Source organism: Periplaneta americana, chromosome 16, assembly GCF_040183065.1.
Source record: "Periplaneta americana isolate PAMFEO1 chromosome 16, P.americana_PAMFEO1_priV1, whole genome shotgun sequence".
Classification (NCBI taxonomy): Eukaryota; Metazoa; Arthropoda; class Insecta; order Blattodea; family Blattidae; genus Periplaneta; species Periplaneta americana.
In genome coordinates this window covers 170,248,258-170,263,579 of record NC_091132.1, presented here as the reverse complement: position 1 = coordinate 170,263,579, position 15,322 = coordinate 170,248,258, and the positions used below count along the sequence as shown (strand labels likewise).

The 15,322-nt window shown below is 39.3% G+C and overlaps 1 protein-coding gene across 2 annotated transcripts in view; it reads right to left on the bottom strand.

Annotated features, from left to right (window-relative positions):
• LOC138691896 (short-chain dehydrogenase/reductase family 16C member 6-like) overlaps positions 1 to 15,322 on the bottom strand; it is a 215,359-nt gene that overhangs the window by 13,363 nt on the left and 186,674 nt on the right. For both annotated transcript variants that reach the window (XM_069814482.1, XM_069814483.1), the window contains 4 exons: positions 5,902 to 6,066; positions 4,184 to 4,312; positions 1,311 to 1,547; positions 19 to 148 (listed from right to left, as the gene is read on the bottom strand). In XM_069814482.1, coding sequence (XP_069670583.1) covers positions 19 to 148; positions 1,311 to 1,547; positions 4,184 to 4,312; positions 5,902 to 6,066 — 661 coding nt within the window. The remainder of the gene's footprint in view (positions 1 to 18; positions 149 to 1,310; positions 1,548 to 4,183; positions 4,313 to 5,901; positions 6,067 to 15,322) is intronic.

The following is a 15,322-nucleotide window of genomic DNA, read 5'->3' as shown; positions in this document are numbered from 1 at the left end:
GCCGGGACTCCCGGTTACCTGTGACGGCGTGCTTGCTGGCGGAGTGCGGCCCCTTGTCGGCCAGACCACGCAGTCCCGCCACGCACGAGATGGCCACCACGTGCCCGTGCCTCCTCTGCACCATGCCGGGCAGGAAGGCCAGCAGCGTCTGCAACGTTCACAAACACCCTGTGACAGGCGGTCGAATAAACTCCTGTGTTACCGACCAAAAGGATAGCGATATCTCAAACTAGAGTCCTCCGCACATGACGTACGGAAACGTTGCCTTCCACAGCATAAGTTCCGGGTGTTGCATGCGTGCAGTTCACCCAAGTCTGTAGCGAGCTACTTAAGAGATTAGGCCTAGTAATTCGTACGTAATGTTTGAATATACTGCAGTCCCCGTTATTGATTTATAGTAAACTTTTCAAATCAGATTATGTACCAATATACAGCAAACTACATAAAATAAATTCATGCATAATGTTGTGTTTATCGGATGTGACGTATTCATTTCTATGATAACAGGAGTGAATGATGTCACGATGTCAGGATGTAATTTTCATTTCACAAACTCGTTTAATTTTTGCTACTAATGTGGGTGGTATCCTCTGATAGAGGTTCTGGCCGATATGTACATCTATTATCAGACAGTACATCTCACTTGAGGAAGAACAATTGTGTGTATGCATCTGAAGTCTGACTAGTGTAACATGTAGCTAGTAGGCGATGTATGCAATGGAGGGGGAAAGGAACTGGCTACTCTACCCATTATCTCTTGGCCTAGTTGCCTCATAAGTGGTGACTTCTTGGTGTCGCTTGTGAGGTTCAGACCTGGGTAAATAACAACAATGTGGATGGAATACAAAATGAATTTAACCTTGAGTAAATCTTCCTCCTTAAAATATTTCTTGAATTTAAATATAATTATTTTATGAATTCACTGCATGCCAGTGATTAGGTTCACTTATTATAGCACACGTTAAATTAAAATTTTAGCCACTTACTGCTAATAGATACTAAAACACACCCTATTAATATATCTGCAATATTATGGGCTTAGGGCTTATGCCAGTCTTCACCGTCAAAAATTATAAAAAGTATTGCATTTGTGACTACTTGAAGATAGGCTATTCTTACCATTATTTTACAAACTCCCTTAATATGCACATGTTAAACCTAAAACTATATTGTGTGGTAATGCACGTTGTGGTAAAACATCTCACTTAAACTTGTAAGTCATTGCCCGCTGCTTTGGGGAGTAAGATGAAAGATTAGCAACAATATTCTGTAATGCCGATCGGCTTGTAACAGAGATGTCTTGCCCTCACCCAGAAGTGCGACAGCAAGTGCAGGTTGACGTCGTCCACGACCTCACTCGGCGGCGCCTGCAGGGTAGGCATCACGCGCGCGTTGTTGACCAGGATGTCGACCCTGCCCAGGTCCCCGAGCACGCGCCGGGCCAGCTGCGCCACCTGGTCCCTGTCCCTGACGTCGCAGCTGTACGCATGCGCGGGACCGCTCCCCTCCGCCAGCGCGCAGCCGGCAGCGGCCAGACGCCGCCGATGCTGGGGAAGAGAAGACGGGGTGATGGCGAAGTTGTTCTTTTCCCGGAACAGTTCCGATTGTTCCGGTTCCGGAAAAAAAAATATGTTCCAAACAACAGTTATAAATATACAAGTTGAGATGTGTCTGAATCGTTCACTGATGCGAGTTATCTCTTTGACTCTCGCTCCATTTGAGGAGTCGTTCAAAAGAGCGGTACAGTACCTCCCTCTTGCCCAAGCAGCTCGCACATGCGTTGGAGCACTCATCGCTCGGACTCCTCTTAAAATAAGTTGTCGGCATGACATCACAGCACACATGCTTCTCAATAGATGACATTCCAATGCACATTGGAATCGGTTTGGAAACTGGCTGTGTATGCGGACAGAAGCTTCATGTTTATTAGGGTACGTACACGTAGGAGCAACGATAAACGATAAAAGAAATGAGCTAGCGACGCTGTGGTATTATCAAAGAATCAAGTGTTCATATCGGAGCGACGAGGACGCGGGAAGCGAACATTTTGATTTATCAGTATAAGATATTATATACATCCACTTAATGAAAGAAGATATTATGTAAAAAATATCAACTGTTAGGTTCAAGGTTAAAATACTTAAATACGTATGAAATTGAACCCGTTTCTCATCCCAAAGATAGTATAAATTCGTTGTGTTGTGATTGGTTCTTGTGATCACATAACATATAACCAATAAATACACAACTGATCAATTTGGCAATATCTACAGTAATTAATTTAATATGCCGAAATAATAATAAATCGATTAATATTCGGATATATTGATAACCACCGGTCATTATACAGATTAATATTATCTTAATCAGAGATCATATGAACGACAAGAGCGAAGGAAATGGTACTTTTCTTTTTCGTCGCTTTTATCGTGTATCTTCGCTTTTATCGTTACTCCAGTATGCACACCTCAATGACAATGCATGCTTCAATTCTCTCTGATATAGCATCGCTGCTTCCTTTATCGTTTATCGTCGCTCCAACGTGTACGTACCCTTAGATACACAGCTGTTGAATACAAGGTCAGAATGTAACACTAATTGGTCATGTCATGTAGATACGGTAACCAACTCAAAAATTTAACATGTCATTTAAAACGTGTAGTATGTAATTTTTGTTCTTCGTCTTACGTATTAAAAAATTAAAATCATTAATTTTTATTTTTACTTTTTTTAATGCTTTAGCTATAATAATAATAATAATAATAATAATAATAATAATAATAATAATAATATAATTTCATACATAATAAAAATTAATTAGTCTAGTATGGATATACATATCAGATATTTCAGACCACCCGTATCAAAGTTTCAGTAAAAGTTGTTTCTTTTTAAAAGTAGTTTCCAATGGTACCTTCAATGACCCAAGTTCTCATTTGAAATTTCGAAGTTGACTACAGGTACCCCTACTTCCGGTTTGTTACGGGAAATGGTACACCACCAATCAATTCTTTACATAGGTTTCCCTTATCAAATTTTTTATGAACAATCAGTATCATATAGTTTTCGAGAAAAAAGGCTGATACGGGTGGTCTGAAACACCCGGTATATATATATATATATATATATATATATATATATATATATATATATATATATATATACACACACGAGTATATGGAAGAGTAGATGCATATCTTGTTATATTGATGAATATTTGGAAATAAGATGGATGGATATATTGATGTATATAATTATGGAAAATATTTATTGACAGATGGATGCACGGATGAATAGATGAATATATGGGTATATTGATGGATATTTATATGTAAGGGTGGATGAATGTACAGTATATAAGGATATAGTGATGGATGCATTGAAGAATATACTTTTTATAGATACATTAATCGATATGAGAATATGTTGATGGATATTTGGATATAAAGATAAATGGATATATTAAGGGACATTTGGGTATGAAAGTGTATGGATGTATTCATGGCTGTACGGATGGATGCATGGAACGATTTATTATAAAATTAATGGTTATATGATTCATAAATGAGTATGTTCATGGATATGGATGCTTGGAAGATGGATAAATGGACAGACACTTGACTGACTGGGGAAGTAATTAACAAACAGATGCGTGATTGGCTAAGTTGCCTATTCAACGACGCTGCGTCAACAGGTAGTTATTTAGCGTCAGTTTAATTGGTGATGGCTGGATCGTATTTGGTGAGATGATAGATTACCTGACATTCACCTTACGGTTGGGGAAAACGCAACCAGGTAATCAGCCGAAACGGGAATCCAACCCACGACCGAGAGCAAGTCCAGATCGATAACCGAACGCGTTACAGCCTGAGGTACGCCGGTGGCTGCATTGATTATTGTGCACAATACTTGCTATCTGACGAAGTGTTGTAACAATAAGCAATCATTCGAAATGACTGCCTGCAGCTGTACAGTGAGCGGTGGGTGCATTTAGAAAGCGAACCGGGGATATACCAACATGATATCGTTCACTAGAGCAGAGACGAGCCGTAGTTCAGTCAACATCATGCAGGCACTGGCGCATACTGTTCTTCACATAGCATTGCTGCGGGCGGTGAGGGTTTGTCTGAATAATTCGGTCCACAGTGTTGCAACCTCACGCCGTGGATTGACTGGTACTCACGCGCTCGTTGATGTGCCTGGCCGTCAGCCGGCTGCTGGCCTCGTCGTCGTCCACGCAGACCACGGTGCAGCCCTGCGCCCAGAACTCCAGCGCCACCCGCCGGCCGATGCCGCGTCCAGCGCCCGTCACCTGCAACACAGCAGCGACGTCACTGAGACTGGGGATTCTGGGTAGGAGAAATGACTTCCTGCTTGACCCCATCCCAGAAGTAAACATTTAAAAGCAGGACATAAAAATGACACTAATTTCGAATAATTCTGATAAGAATGTAAATTGTCGAACTTGGTTTAGACTTAATAATCATCATCATCATCATCATCATCATCATCATCATCATCATCATCCAAAGAAGTATAACATTACGGTCTCAGTGAGTCATTCTCGGTTCACCTTTTTTTTTCTTTTTCTTTGGCGGTCTAAAGATCTCTTCCCCCGGGGACGGTATTACAGCCTGGCTTTTGGGAGTCCATTCCGATTCATTCGTTGGACGCGGTTTTTCCACTGCAGCTGATACTTGTTTATAAACTGTCAGACTGAATGTAATTGAAGTTCTTGCATGATGTCCTCATATCCTTTGGTGATCAAGCGACTACAGCCTATTAGTAATAATATTTATGTTATAAATTTACCTTTTTTAATTAGTTGGTTGCGGGTATTTCTCTGACGACGTAATTTCTTTAAGCAATGAATGTTGCTTGTCATCTAGTAAATAAATGTGATAGTCCGTACAAGAGAGATGTCTTAAGCCCGGTTCAGACGGTGCGTGTTTCTGTGATGGATTCCAAGGTGGCTGCGCGGATGGGTAGCCTGCGTGGTCACTCGCCGGAAGTAATGCGCTTTGGTGGCTCCGTGGGTGGCTAGCTTGCTGGATTTCGAGGGTAGGTTCCTTGCTATTTCTCGTGATGGTTTGCAGGCTGGATCCTATAATATCACCACTGAAACCATGTCCCCATGTTCGTTGTTTTCCAACTAAACCTGTTTTTTCTATATTCTTTAGTTTGTAAGAAACAACAATTAAATATCGGACTTTAGCTGTTTTGAACTTATGGCTTAATTACTTTATTACGACATTTACTACTGTTAATGCAGGACTTTAGTTTTCCATTCACGGTTTAGTTTCTTTTTAACCATGAGTGTTGGCAGCAGATGACTTTCCAATTTGAACTGTGAAAAGAGCCAGCTCCGTGTGAACAACTACCATCACCGTAGGCAACACGGGAGCCAGCCAGTCAGCACGCAGGCTACCAATCCGCGCTGCCACCTTGGAATCCATCACAGAAACACGCACCGTCTGAACCGGGCTTTAGAATATATTTCACAAACACAATTCCTCTGATGGACTCCACACAAAGACGGTTTATCTTGGTCCACTGAGAAATGATGAGAGAAAATACCCTCCCCACATGTGCATTGTGGCTTGGTATTGCAAGTGAAAATTGCAGATATGAAGAAGTTCGGAGCTTAACTCAGGATTTGAATGCTTCTTCAGGAAGTTGGCCCATCGTCTGTCTAAGGAATACTATTGCTCTTCGTCAGTCACGTTAACTGCATACTGTTCGAGGGTTGCAGACCTGGCCAAACAGTAGAATCTTGAATCGCGAAAATTTTGCATTCTTATGTCCAGCAGCATTAAAAAGCAGGACGATGCGCCGTGCCTGGCGGACGCAGGCCTCACACCTAAAAGGCAGGACAATGTATCTCTCTCTCTCTGTACACACCAGAACGACCTCTCCCGCGAGGGACTTGGCGGGTTGCGGACGCAGCAGGCGGTACGTGGACTTGACGACGCTGAGGGCGCTGTGCAGGGCGGCGGCGAGGAGGGTCAGGGCCAGCCGGAGCGCCTGCAGGCACCTCGAGGGCGGCCTCCCCGCTGTCATGGCGACCTGCACAAATGAAGGCAGCGATTGAAATTAGTTGAACTTGTGCCAGTGTGTGAAGGAATGGAAGGACAGTGCTTCGATGTACAAAGGAGAGGATCAGCTTGCGAGCGTCCAGGATGCTACAGTGGGCCCTTAACGCGAGCGTCCCTCTTCCAGCTCGTCCAGAGGGAACATTCCTTGCAGGCACATCGCCTCACTGGGTATCACCGCAGCTCGTACGTTTACCGTGAATCACAATTTTATGAAAGAAGAGGAGAGTACGGTGGGTTGGAGGTTATGGTGGGATGCAGTTTATAGTGTTGACGTCACGCGAGAACCCGGGAAAATTTTTCAGTCTCCGATGTTATGTAAATCGGAGATCGAACTCATGTGTAATTGAAGCAGAAGTCTAATCTATCTTCATTGTTTTGTATGAGTGGTAATGGGAAATTTACAGGTTTGCCTTCTTTAAGAGGTAATTAAGGCGTTTCGTACCAGTGTTTAATTTTTGAAAATGGGGTGTGGCTAAAGAGCAAAGAATGTGCTGTTCTAGTAGCCTAGTACTAGAGAAATATGACAGTGAAATCTGCTTATATCACGCTTTGAATCTGTTAAATATTAGCCTAGTCCCAGTGTGGGCAGCGGAGTATTCAGTATAATCATATAAAACTCCCACCATCTGATCCTTGCCGGTACGAGAGTTTCCAGTTATCCATTGCTTATACTTAGAGGTAGCTTTAGCAATTGAAAATTAATAATTTAGCACTTAAAAAATCTTTTTTGCATTTTAATAGAACTTTTAATCGAAAAAAAAATCGAAAAATCGAAGGAGAATTGGGAGGAAAATTTAAAAGGTACGCAAAACGCGTCCTTGCAAGGGGTTGGGGGCTGTACAAAACTAAATATGTGAGCTCCAAGCCTGTTGGCCACTAGTCTCACTCCGGGTTACGCTGCTCCCCTGAAGGAGCTCTAGAAAATTTTGAAGGGGAAGCCGAAATTGGACGTAACCTCTTAGGTACCACATACGCGAGGGGGGCTGAGATTGATCAATTGATCACGGAACTTTTAATGTCTTAATAGGTACATTTTCTAGATTTTCCAGTTAAAATTATTTAAAACAGGCCTAATAAAAAGAAGAATGACTAAAGGAACATAAGAAATTAGTGTCAGTCAAGTTGTGAACATTAAGAAAAATGCCGGAAGATAGAATGTAACTTCATCCAGACCGCTACCACATACAAATTGAATGAACACGGCCAATATTGTAGCATGAGGTTGGTTTGTATGTATGTATTCACCCGGTGGAAGTGGTAAACAACTAATAAAAAACAGTAATTAATAATATTAATAATAATTTGGAAATAATGCAGGTAACAGCAAAGAGGGTATGAGGTTAATCACATTCCTGTGCTATTCATACTGTGATAGCTAACATGAAGGGGTGACCAAACTATTTGAATAAAGAAATATAAATATCTGTGACAGGACCTTTAGACAAATTCTCTGTTTGTCTTCTTTTTCGTTTCCTTTTTGTTTTTTTTACGAAGCCACAAAAGTCACATAAAATGTGATTTCCACTCTCATTTCACACATTTCTCATTTCGTAGCCTACTCTATTCCCACGTTATCGCGGATTAAAAACTACATTGATGTATTTAATGTCTTTTCAAACATATAATTTCTTATTTTAGCAGCATTCGGGCAAATTCCGCGATTGCGATAATCTATCATCTCCACTTATGCCCATTAACTGTGATTGGGCAGTGTGAGGCGAGCTGTTCTCATTTACACGATATTGACCTATCCGGTATGCTTCCAATACTTCAGGCGTTGTTAAGTCTGAAACAGTTCAGTTTTCGCTCGATTTGTTTGTTTGTTTTTTTTTTCTTCTATTATGGATTCAGTTCGTCAGAATTAAATGACACGCATCAGAGCCGCTGACAGATGAATCAAGCCTGCCTAATCATCGATACTGTTTTCTACCTTACAACTATTAATTGCAAGTTCATTAGTTTCCGTGGTCAGCATATATTCAGAGTGCTTAAAAAGTATCCAATATTACCCATAACGTCTTAAATTTATTTTAAATAAACATAAAAATTTTATACAAAAGCTGTTGGAGATAAACTGCACAAAAAAAAAGTTTGCCTCTACAATGGGCTGTTTTCCTGATAGACTGGGGCGTGTTTGGCTGTCAATGATTTGTCATTTTGAGCATCTGCGGTAAAGTTTAATCACTGATAGATAGTGTTTTGTTTTGTTTTATGGCCAACTCAACATGATTTTACACACTTATTTGTGTCAAGTTTGAAGCCATGAAACATGTTTCCTAAATAGTTAAAAAGATATGAAACCCTGAATGGGTAAAATTTCTACATAGTCATAAGTTTACGTAAAATTTAAGGGAAATTCGGAATATGTAATGCCATTAAAAGAAATAAATTCACTATCACACCCTGTATGCCTGAATATCTAACTTTTTTCCGAACACTGGAATCACATTGTCTGGTTTATCTCCAACAGATTTTACATAAAACGTTTTCTGTAATATTCCATACGAACTTTGAACACCCTGTATGTCTAGCAACTGTTGCACACGTATTGTGTACTGCAGTAGATACGAGTTGCGTGACGTCGCACCCCATCCGCTCACATCGAACGCACGCTGTTGCACCCAAATGGCGTCGATACCCTCAAGTACCCTCGTCTCCCCTTGCTTGGCAGGCTGCAGTTTCAGATTTCAGTTTTCAGCAGTGCGCGATCTAAATCAGAAGCTGCGTGGCGTGGTGCAATTGCCCACCGTGAAAGTGTACTGCGATCGGAAACCAGTCCATCAACTGGGCAGGCCAGTCTGATTTTTTGTGGCTTCTTGTGCAATTTGTTGCGATGTGTGACAAAACGCAGATTTTCTGCTTCGAATCGCAGCTGGCATGTTCATTGCCTGTGGCCGACATAACATTCTCAACCTATAATCTCGATCTTGTATAAACTCACTTTTGTCGTCTTCGTCATAGCACTGCGTCTTGGTAATTCCTACTATTACACACTATTCTATTTCCCTTCTCATAAGCTTTTGACGCAGAATACGCATTTCTCCGCACGCAGTATGCGTACCCGTTCCGTGATCCGTGGTGAAAAAAGTTACAGAATTTCAAATGCTTACTGTAACAACACTGTGAGCTACAGCCGAATGCTAATGTTATTTTATTATATCCTGAAATCATTAACCTCAGATTGTGGGAACTTTATCCGTTGTAGCCGTGTGCATTACACGTAAGGCTTGTAGATTATTCATAGAGGATGAAGGGGAGCTACAGACTACCCTCAACTCCCCTCTCAGACAGTTATGTTCCGGACCGATGCGAGTACACAGGTAGGCAAGCATTGCCGCGTGACGGATTTTTGTAAAAGGCAGACATCAAAGCTTTCGGCTCTCGCTGGTCACCTAAAGTCAACCACTGATACACACTGCCCGAATGTGTTTTTTCTAAAGCGGAGTAAGCGAGAAGGACATGGGCGGGGTATCCCCTTTCCTTTTCCTTTCCCCTTTATGCCCAGGGATGGTCTAGAGCAGCGTTTCTCAAACTATGGTCCGCGGACCACCTGTGGTCCTCGAGTTCTGCCCTTGTGGTCCTTCAAAAAAGACAGAAGAAAAAATAAAATTCAAACGAATTGCGTATCACACTATAGCTGAAAATCTCAGAGTTTGGAAATGACACATGGCAATCGCCTTTCACTTTTTCTCTCAGTACTGACATTTTATGACATTTATTTACCCTAACCATCTATTGACTTCCACTCTACTCTCAGCAACAAAACAGAGATTTAAAACACTATGAACGTGGTGTTTCTCGCTATATTTTCCCTGCACATCTGGCGCCGTGCCTGTAACCCAGCTAAGGACTACCCGAATTCATAACAGGACCAAAGTACCGAACCTTTTCATGTATTTATGACTTTCTTAATAGTCTGCACATTGAAATGGTCACGTACTGTACGTCGTACACCAATAATAGAACATGCAAAATTCTGCATTTTTCTGCATTAATTTTTTTTATTTCTCTTTTTGCAGATGACGATATAAGAAATTTTCTTCTATTAACATTAACTTAATTAGTTAATACTAATATAAAATTAACTGAATTAAATTATTTTTAATTAATTATTTTAAAATTAAAATATAAGTATATTGATATTAAAATATGCTACAAAAATGATAAATTTGCTTTCGAAGGGAACAAGAGTAAGGTCGTCCGCGGAACTGTTCTGACTTTAAAAAGTGGTCCCCACTTCAGAAAAGTTTGAGAAACGCTGGTGTAGAGGGCGCAGACATGTCACTCAATCGAGCCGTGATACAAGCCTCGACCAAACGCGTGTGGTTCAACATGAAGCACAAGTCTGTGAGAATTAAAAAGCGCGAACACTTCAGCAAAGTTACAAACAATTAATAACATTCGTCCCTAGTAATTAGGAAAGTCACCAACTGGTCCACGGCCCAACCAAACTGACATCTTCAACGTCACCCTGCTACAAGCCCAGACTTGCACTAGAAGCCGAAAAGAATGACGGAGGCCATTCGTATCAGCTGTATAGGAACTTAATTGACGGCATGTTAATATTTTGTTTCTGTCCTTGTATGTCCTGAATAAAAAAATCTGAAAGCTGCATTAATTAGTCCTGAATGTTTCAGTTTTGCCATATTTTTAGCTTTCATTTTGTTTATGTGGAAATAATTCAAATAAGGATTAAATCGACTGCGTCCTGATCTTATACAACAGCGAGTATGTTTTACAAATCTGTGTGTTCGGAAAGATAAGAGCTTTAAAATAAGGTGTTGTAGAAATTTCAATTTTAAAGACTTCGGCAGGTATGGCTGCGTAAAGAAAGTAATGTTCTTCATAAACGATAAATTTGTAGAATTTTTAAAAGAAAACTATTAGGTCTAGGGATGTCATATTTTGAAGAAACATCCATCTCTCTGTATTCTAACTATATAAAAATATAATGAAAAATAAAAACTAAAATTGTCTGATTTCGTCCGCATGCGTGTTGCCACTGGCAACAAATGTGAAAAGTAACGCTAAACGTTCGTATTATTTTCTTTGTTTTCAGTGGAGAGACTTCAAACTCGGTGGAACACAGCAAGGGGCGCCTATGTGAAGAGTAAGAATGGCAACATTCCACGACCAGCTACGATCACAGGGGCCTCAAACAAACCGAGTGTATCCTTTGAGGGGGACCGTGGGTGATGACTCATCGTCAGGAAGAGGTGGAGATAAAATATTCTCCACGGAAAAGAGCCGGACAAACAAATCTGTTTGAAGAAGAACCACTGAAGTTACTGAGGGAAGGCACAAAGAAGGACGACGACGATCCCGCATTCTTCATTCATTCATTTATTTTATGAGAAATGAAGCTTTAAGATGTGGAACAAGTCAAAATTTTACAATTACAATTTTTACAAATTTTTATAGTTTTACAATTTAGTAATTTTCTACAATTTTTACAATTTTGTGCAACTTTTTACAATATTTTGGCGAGATGTAGTGAGATGAGGTGAGGTCCGAGGATTCGCCAAAATATTACCAGGCATTTGCCTTTTGGTTGGTGAAAACCTCGGAAAAACCCAACCAGGTAATCAAATCAAAGGGGTTGATTCCGAGGACTCGCCATAGACATCCGGCTTCAGTCCCACGGCTATGCCAACTTTGAAACATTTCAGTGAAAATCAGAAATTGCAGTTTCGTGTGGAAGTGCTCAGTGTGATCATGCGTTTGAAGGTCTACGCACATCCTGTTCCCCAAACTCTGTGTCCCTCCTTCCTCATCCCAAGTTCCGTCTTGCGTGTCAATGCAGTTCCAGGCATCTCTGCAATCCGCTCGAATGCCATTTCAGCAAAACCTGCAGGAGAACATCCACAGACCTCAAGATCTGAATTGCTTGCAGTAGACGCCATCTGCATCGTCCCCAACGATTCTTTTTCCTCTGCTCTGTCCACTGGATTTCTTCAAGAGGATCAGACAACGAATAAGGACGGTTACGTGTTTGAAGATTACAGTATTATGATTTAGGCTGTGAACGCTTATATGCCATCGAAATACTTTAAATGAAAACAAAAATAACAAATATATAAAGTAAAATCAAATATATTGTGTATATGTTTTGTGAAAATTAAATAATTTCTAAATTTTCATCTTGAAATGAACCAGCACCTCTCAGGACTCTGCACAATGAATTTCATCGGCGCTTGTCGTCACAGCCAATCATTCCGTTTCAGGAATCCTGCATGTCACACAACTCCTACTTGGATTCAATCTTCACAATAACATCATCAAATGCTTTCATAGACATACCACAGTAATTAAAAACTTGTTTTCATCTTTACGTAAATGTGCATAAGAAGTTGCCACAGCGCCTGTCAGTAATCGATGAGCAACTACAGGGTGTGCCCATTACTTGTTTATCCTTTGCGAGATAAAATAAGCAGCCACCACTTGGCCTGTAGTACATTCACTTCCAACAGCGTTGCTCTGTAGTACCGATACGTCCACGGACCGCATGCTGTGCAAAGCGCCTGACACCCACTTCGTCTTCGCTGGTCCCTATGGAAATTCTTTTTCTTTTGTTTCTCACGCCAAGCATGCGCAGTAACAGGATACAAGATCACATTGCTTGTAAATTTACTATTTTTTTGTCTTTCCGATGTAATTTGTACAACTGTAAATCAGCTTGTGCCAGATGACAGTGCCAAATAATAAGACAAAGAAGAAGAATAACAATAAGACAATATTACAATAAAAAGGATAATGACAATAAGATACTTACAGTACTGGGATACAATGATATAATACTAATAATATCATAACAGATAATGGTAAGAATAGCAATAATTTACAGAACAATTGATAAAATTTCTTTGTGCTGATTTAAATTTGATCTACAGCAGTCTGCCCTTTCTTAAAACCTTTCTGTTTACATTGAATAAAACTTTGATGCTAAGCATGACGTCACGAAACTTCACCAATGTACTGTAAATAAATCAGGTTTGTCTTCGATGAATCTGAATCAAAATTTAGTTCTCCATGACAGCAATTGCTCTCAGTTAGCAAGTTGTAGATGCCCAAAAATAAAGAAATCAGACCAAGTAAAAATACCTGGTATTATTATAGATCAACATTCACGATGGGATCGCCATATAAACTGTCTGTGCCTTAAACTACATAAAGCTACGTATAGTTCCAAAACCCGACATTTGCTTTCTAAGTGGTTTAGAGAAAAAACCAAAAAACTATCTGTACTATTTCCAGTATTGAGATGTGCAGGAAATTTTTATAATAGTCTTTAATAGTAAAGCTGAGGATAAAATTACATGTTTGAACTAAAAGTATGTATTTTTGTAAGAGTTATTAGATTATTAAATTTGGACATGTCGTGTTTTGGAACTAACTATTGAATATGTCGGATTTTGGAACTAACAATAAAATTTAAGTCGGATTTTGGAAATCCTAATAACATTAGTACCCATAAATAATCCACATTTTATACTAAAAAGCTATTAATTTTATTGAATCCATGGAATATAATAAACAATTGTCATTTATTTATATATATATATATATATATATATATATATATATATCATCAGAATATTATATTTAACCTTCATTAAGTGTACATTTTAAATCCTGAAATTCTCTTCTTCCTGTGGTTCACAGATAGTCAATCTTCTTCACACTCATCCTCTTTGTAAATACGGTCTGTGATATTCTTGCAATATTCCAAAGTTTCCATGTCTCTCCAGTTACCTTAAACATTTATTTAAGTAATTTGTTAACATTACTTACTTCTTCCTTATAAATTATGCACGTGTTTTTGTGCAAGTGTGATTTTTCCATCCAGAGCACTTTTTCCCCCTTTTTGAAAATCCTTTGTACAAATTTACAATTCTTCTATAGTTTTGTTCACCCCTTATCGCAACTCCATTTTTTATTCCTTTGTCTTGATTCTTTTACAGAATTTTAGTTTGGAATGCCAGCCATTTGGTGGCTTCAAAACAGTTTGTATATTCGTTTTCCACTCATAAACTGGAAAGTCTATACTTAACTTGTTTATGGTGTGTCATTGTTGTTGAAGATATTGCAGTAATCTTCGGATTTCATAATGTTCATCTTCTTTGCCTCCTTCTCAATTCCATAAAAAATTCTATCCGTTGGTATGGAGGAAATGGAGCGACTCATTTTACCTAATTGTTCGATGAAGTCTTTCATAGCATATCACTTTATTTCACATTTCTTGCTACATGTATCCTCTTCTTTTCTTTTTTACTGGCGGAAGTGCAATTTTTAAATGCTAGTTTAAGAAAGTTTGTCGGTAAACTGGTAGAACACGACCTGCTCCCATCCGCTGATGTCTCATTGTTCTGTTAACAGAATATGTTTTAGGATGATCAGCTGTTGTGTATTCAGTATGAATTAATCTTGAACCAACTTATTAGGGACGCTGTAAAACACTTTGTAAAAGTGGTTGATATCACGCTGAGTTAGAAAACTTAATTGGTTTATGGGTAAAGTTTTGAGTTCTGAGAGAGTAGCTACCAATAATCAATACAAAAAGTTATCAAATACAGGCAAGCATCGCACAATCACTGTAAAGACAAACATTACAGTTAGCATACAACTTAACTTCCTACCCCTTTTCTGTGTTTTGTCTAGTTCTTTGTATCACCGACTCTCTTTCTTCCACGCCCAGGCTCTGAAGGCGAAGTTTGTATGCGAGATTCTATGAAAATTTTACTTCTATAAGAAGCTCACACAACACGTCAACACGTTGTAAAAATATGCACAGCTCTGAAGTACCAATATAATGAAACTTATTCTTATTCAGCTAAAGTTCCATTGTTGATTTTCCCAGTAAGTTCCGTGCACTCAAGAATTATATTCTAAAAGAAAACACTAGTGGCATAAAGAAATCACACACTTTCTTTGTCTTGAGCAAAGATGTCGACTTCTGGAACGTTACTGGCCTTCATAGTTCACACAATGGAAGTGTGAATGTCGGACTTTGGAATAAACTGCTTATGTCGAGTTTTGGAACAAAAAACTCCATATTTTAAAGCTTGATTTATGTTAGAAATAACGAGTTTTGGAGGATGAAATATTGTTTTTCCAATGTATTTCAACCCAAAAATAAAAAAATGATCGTAACTCATTTTTCATAAAAATGGCAGATGTCGACTTTTGGAACTATACACCTCAATTTATGAATTTGTTTTACTAAGACA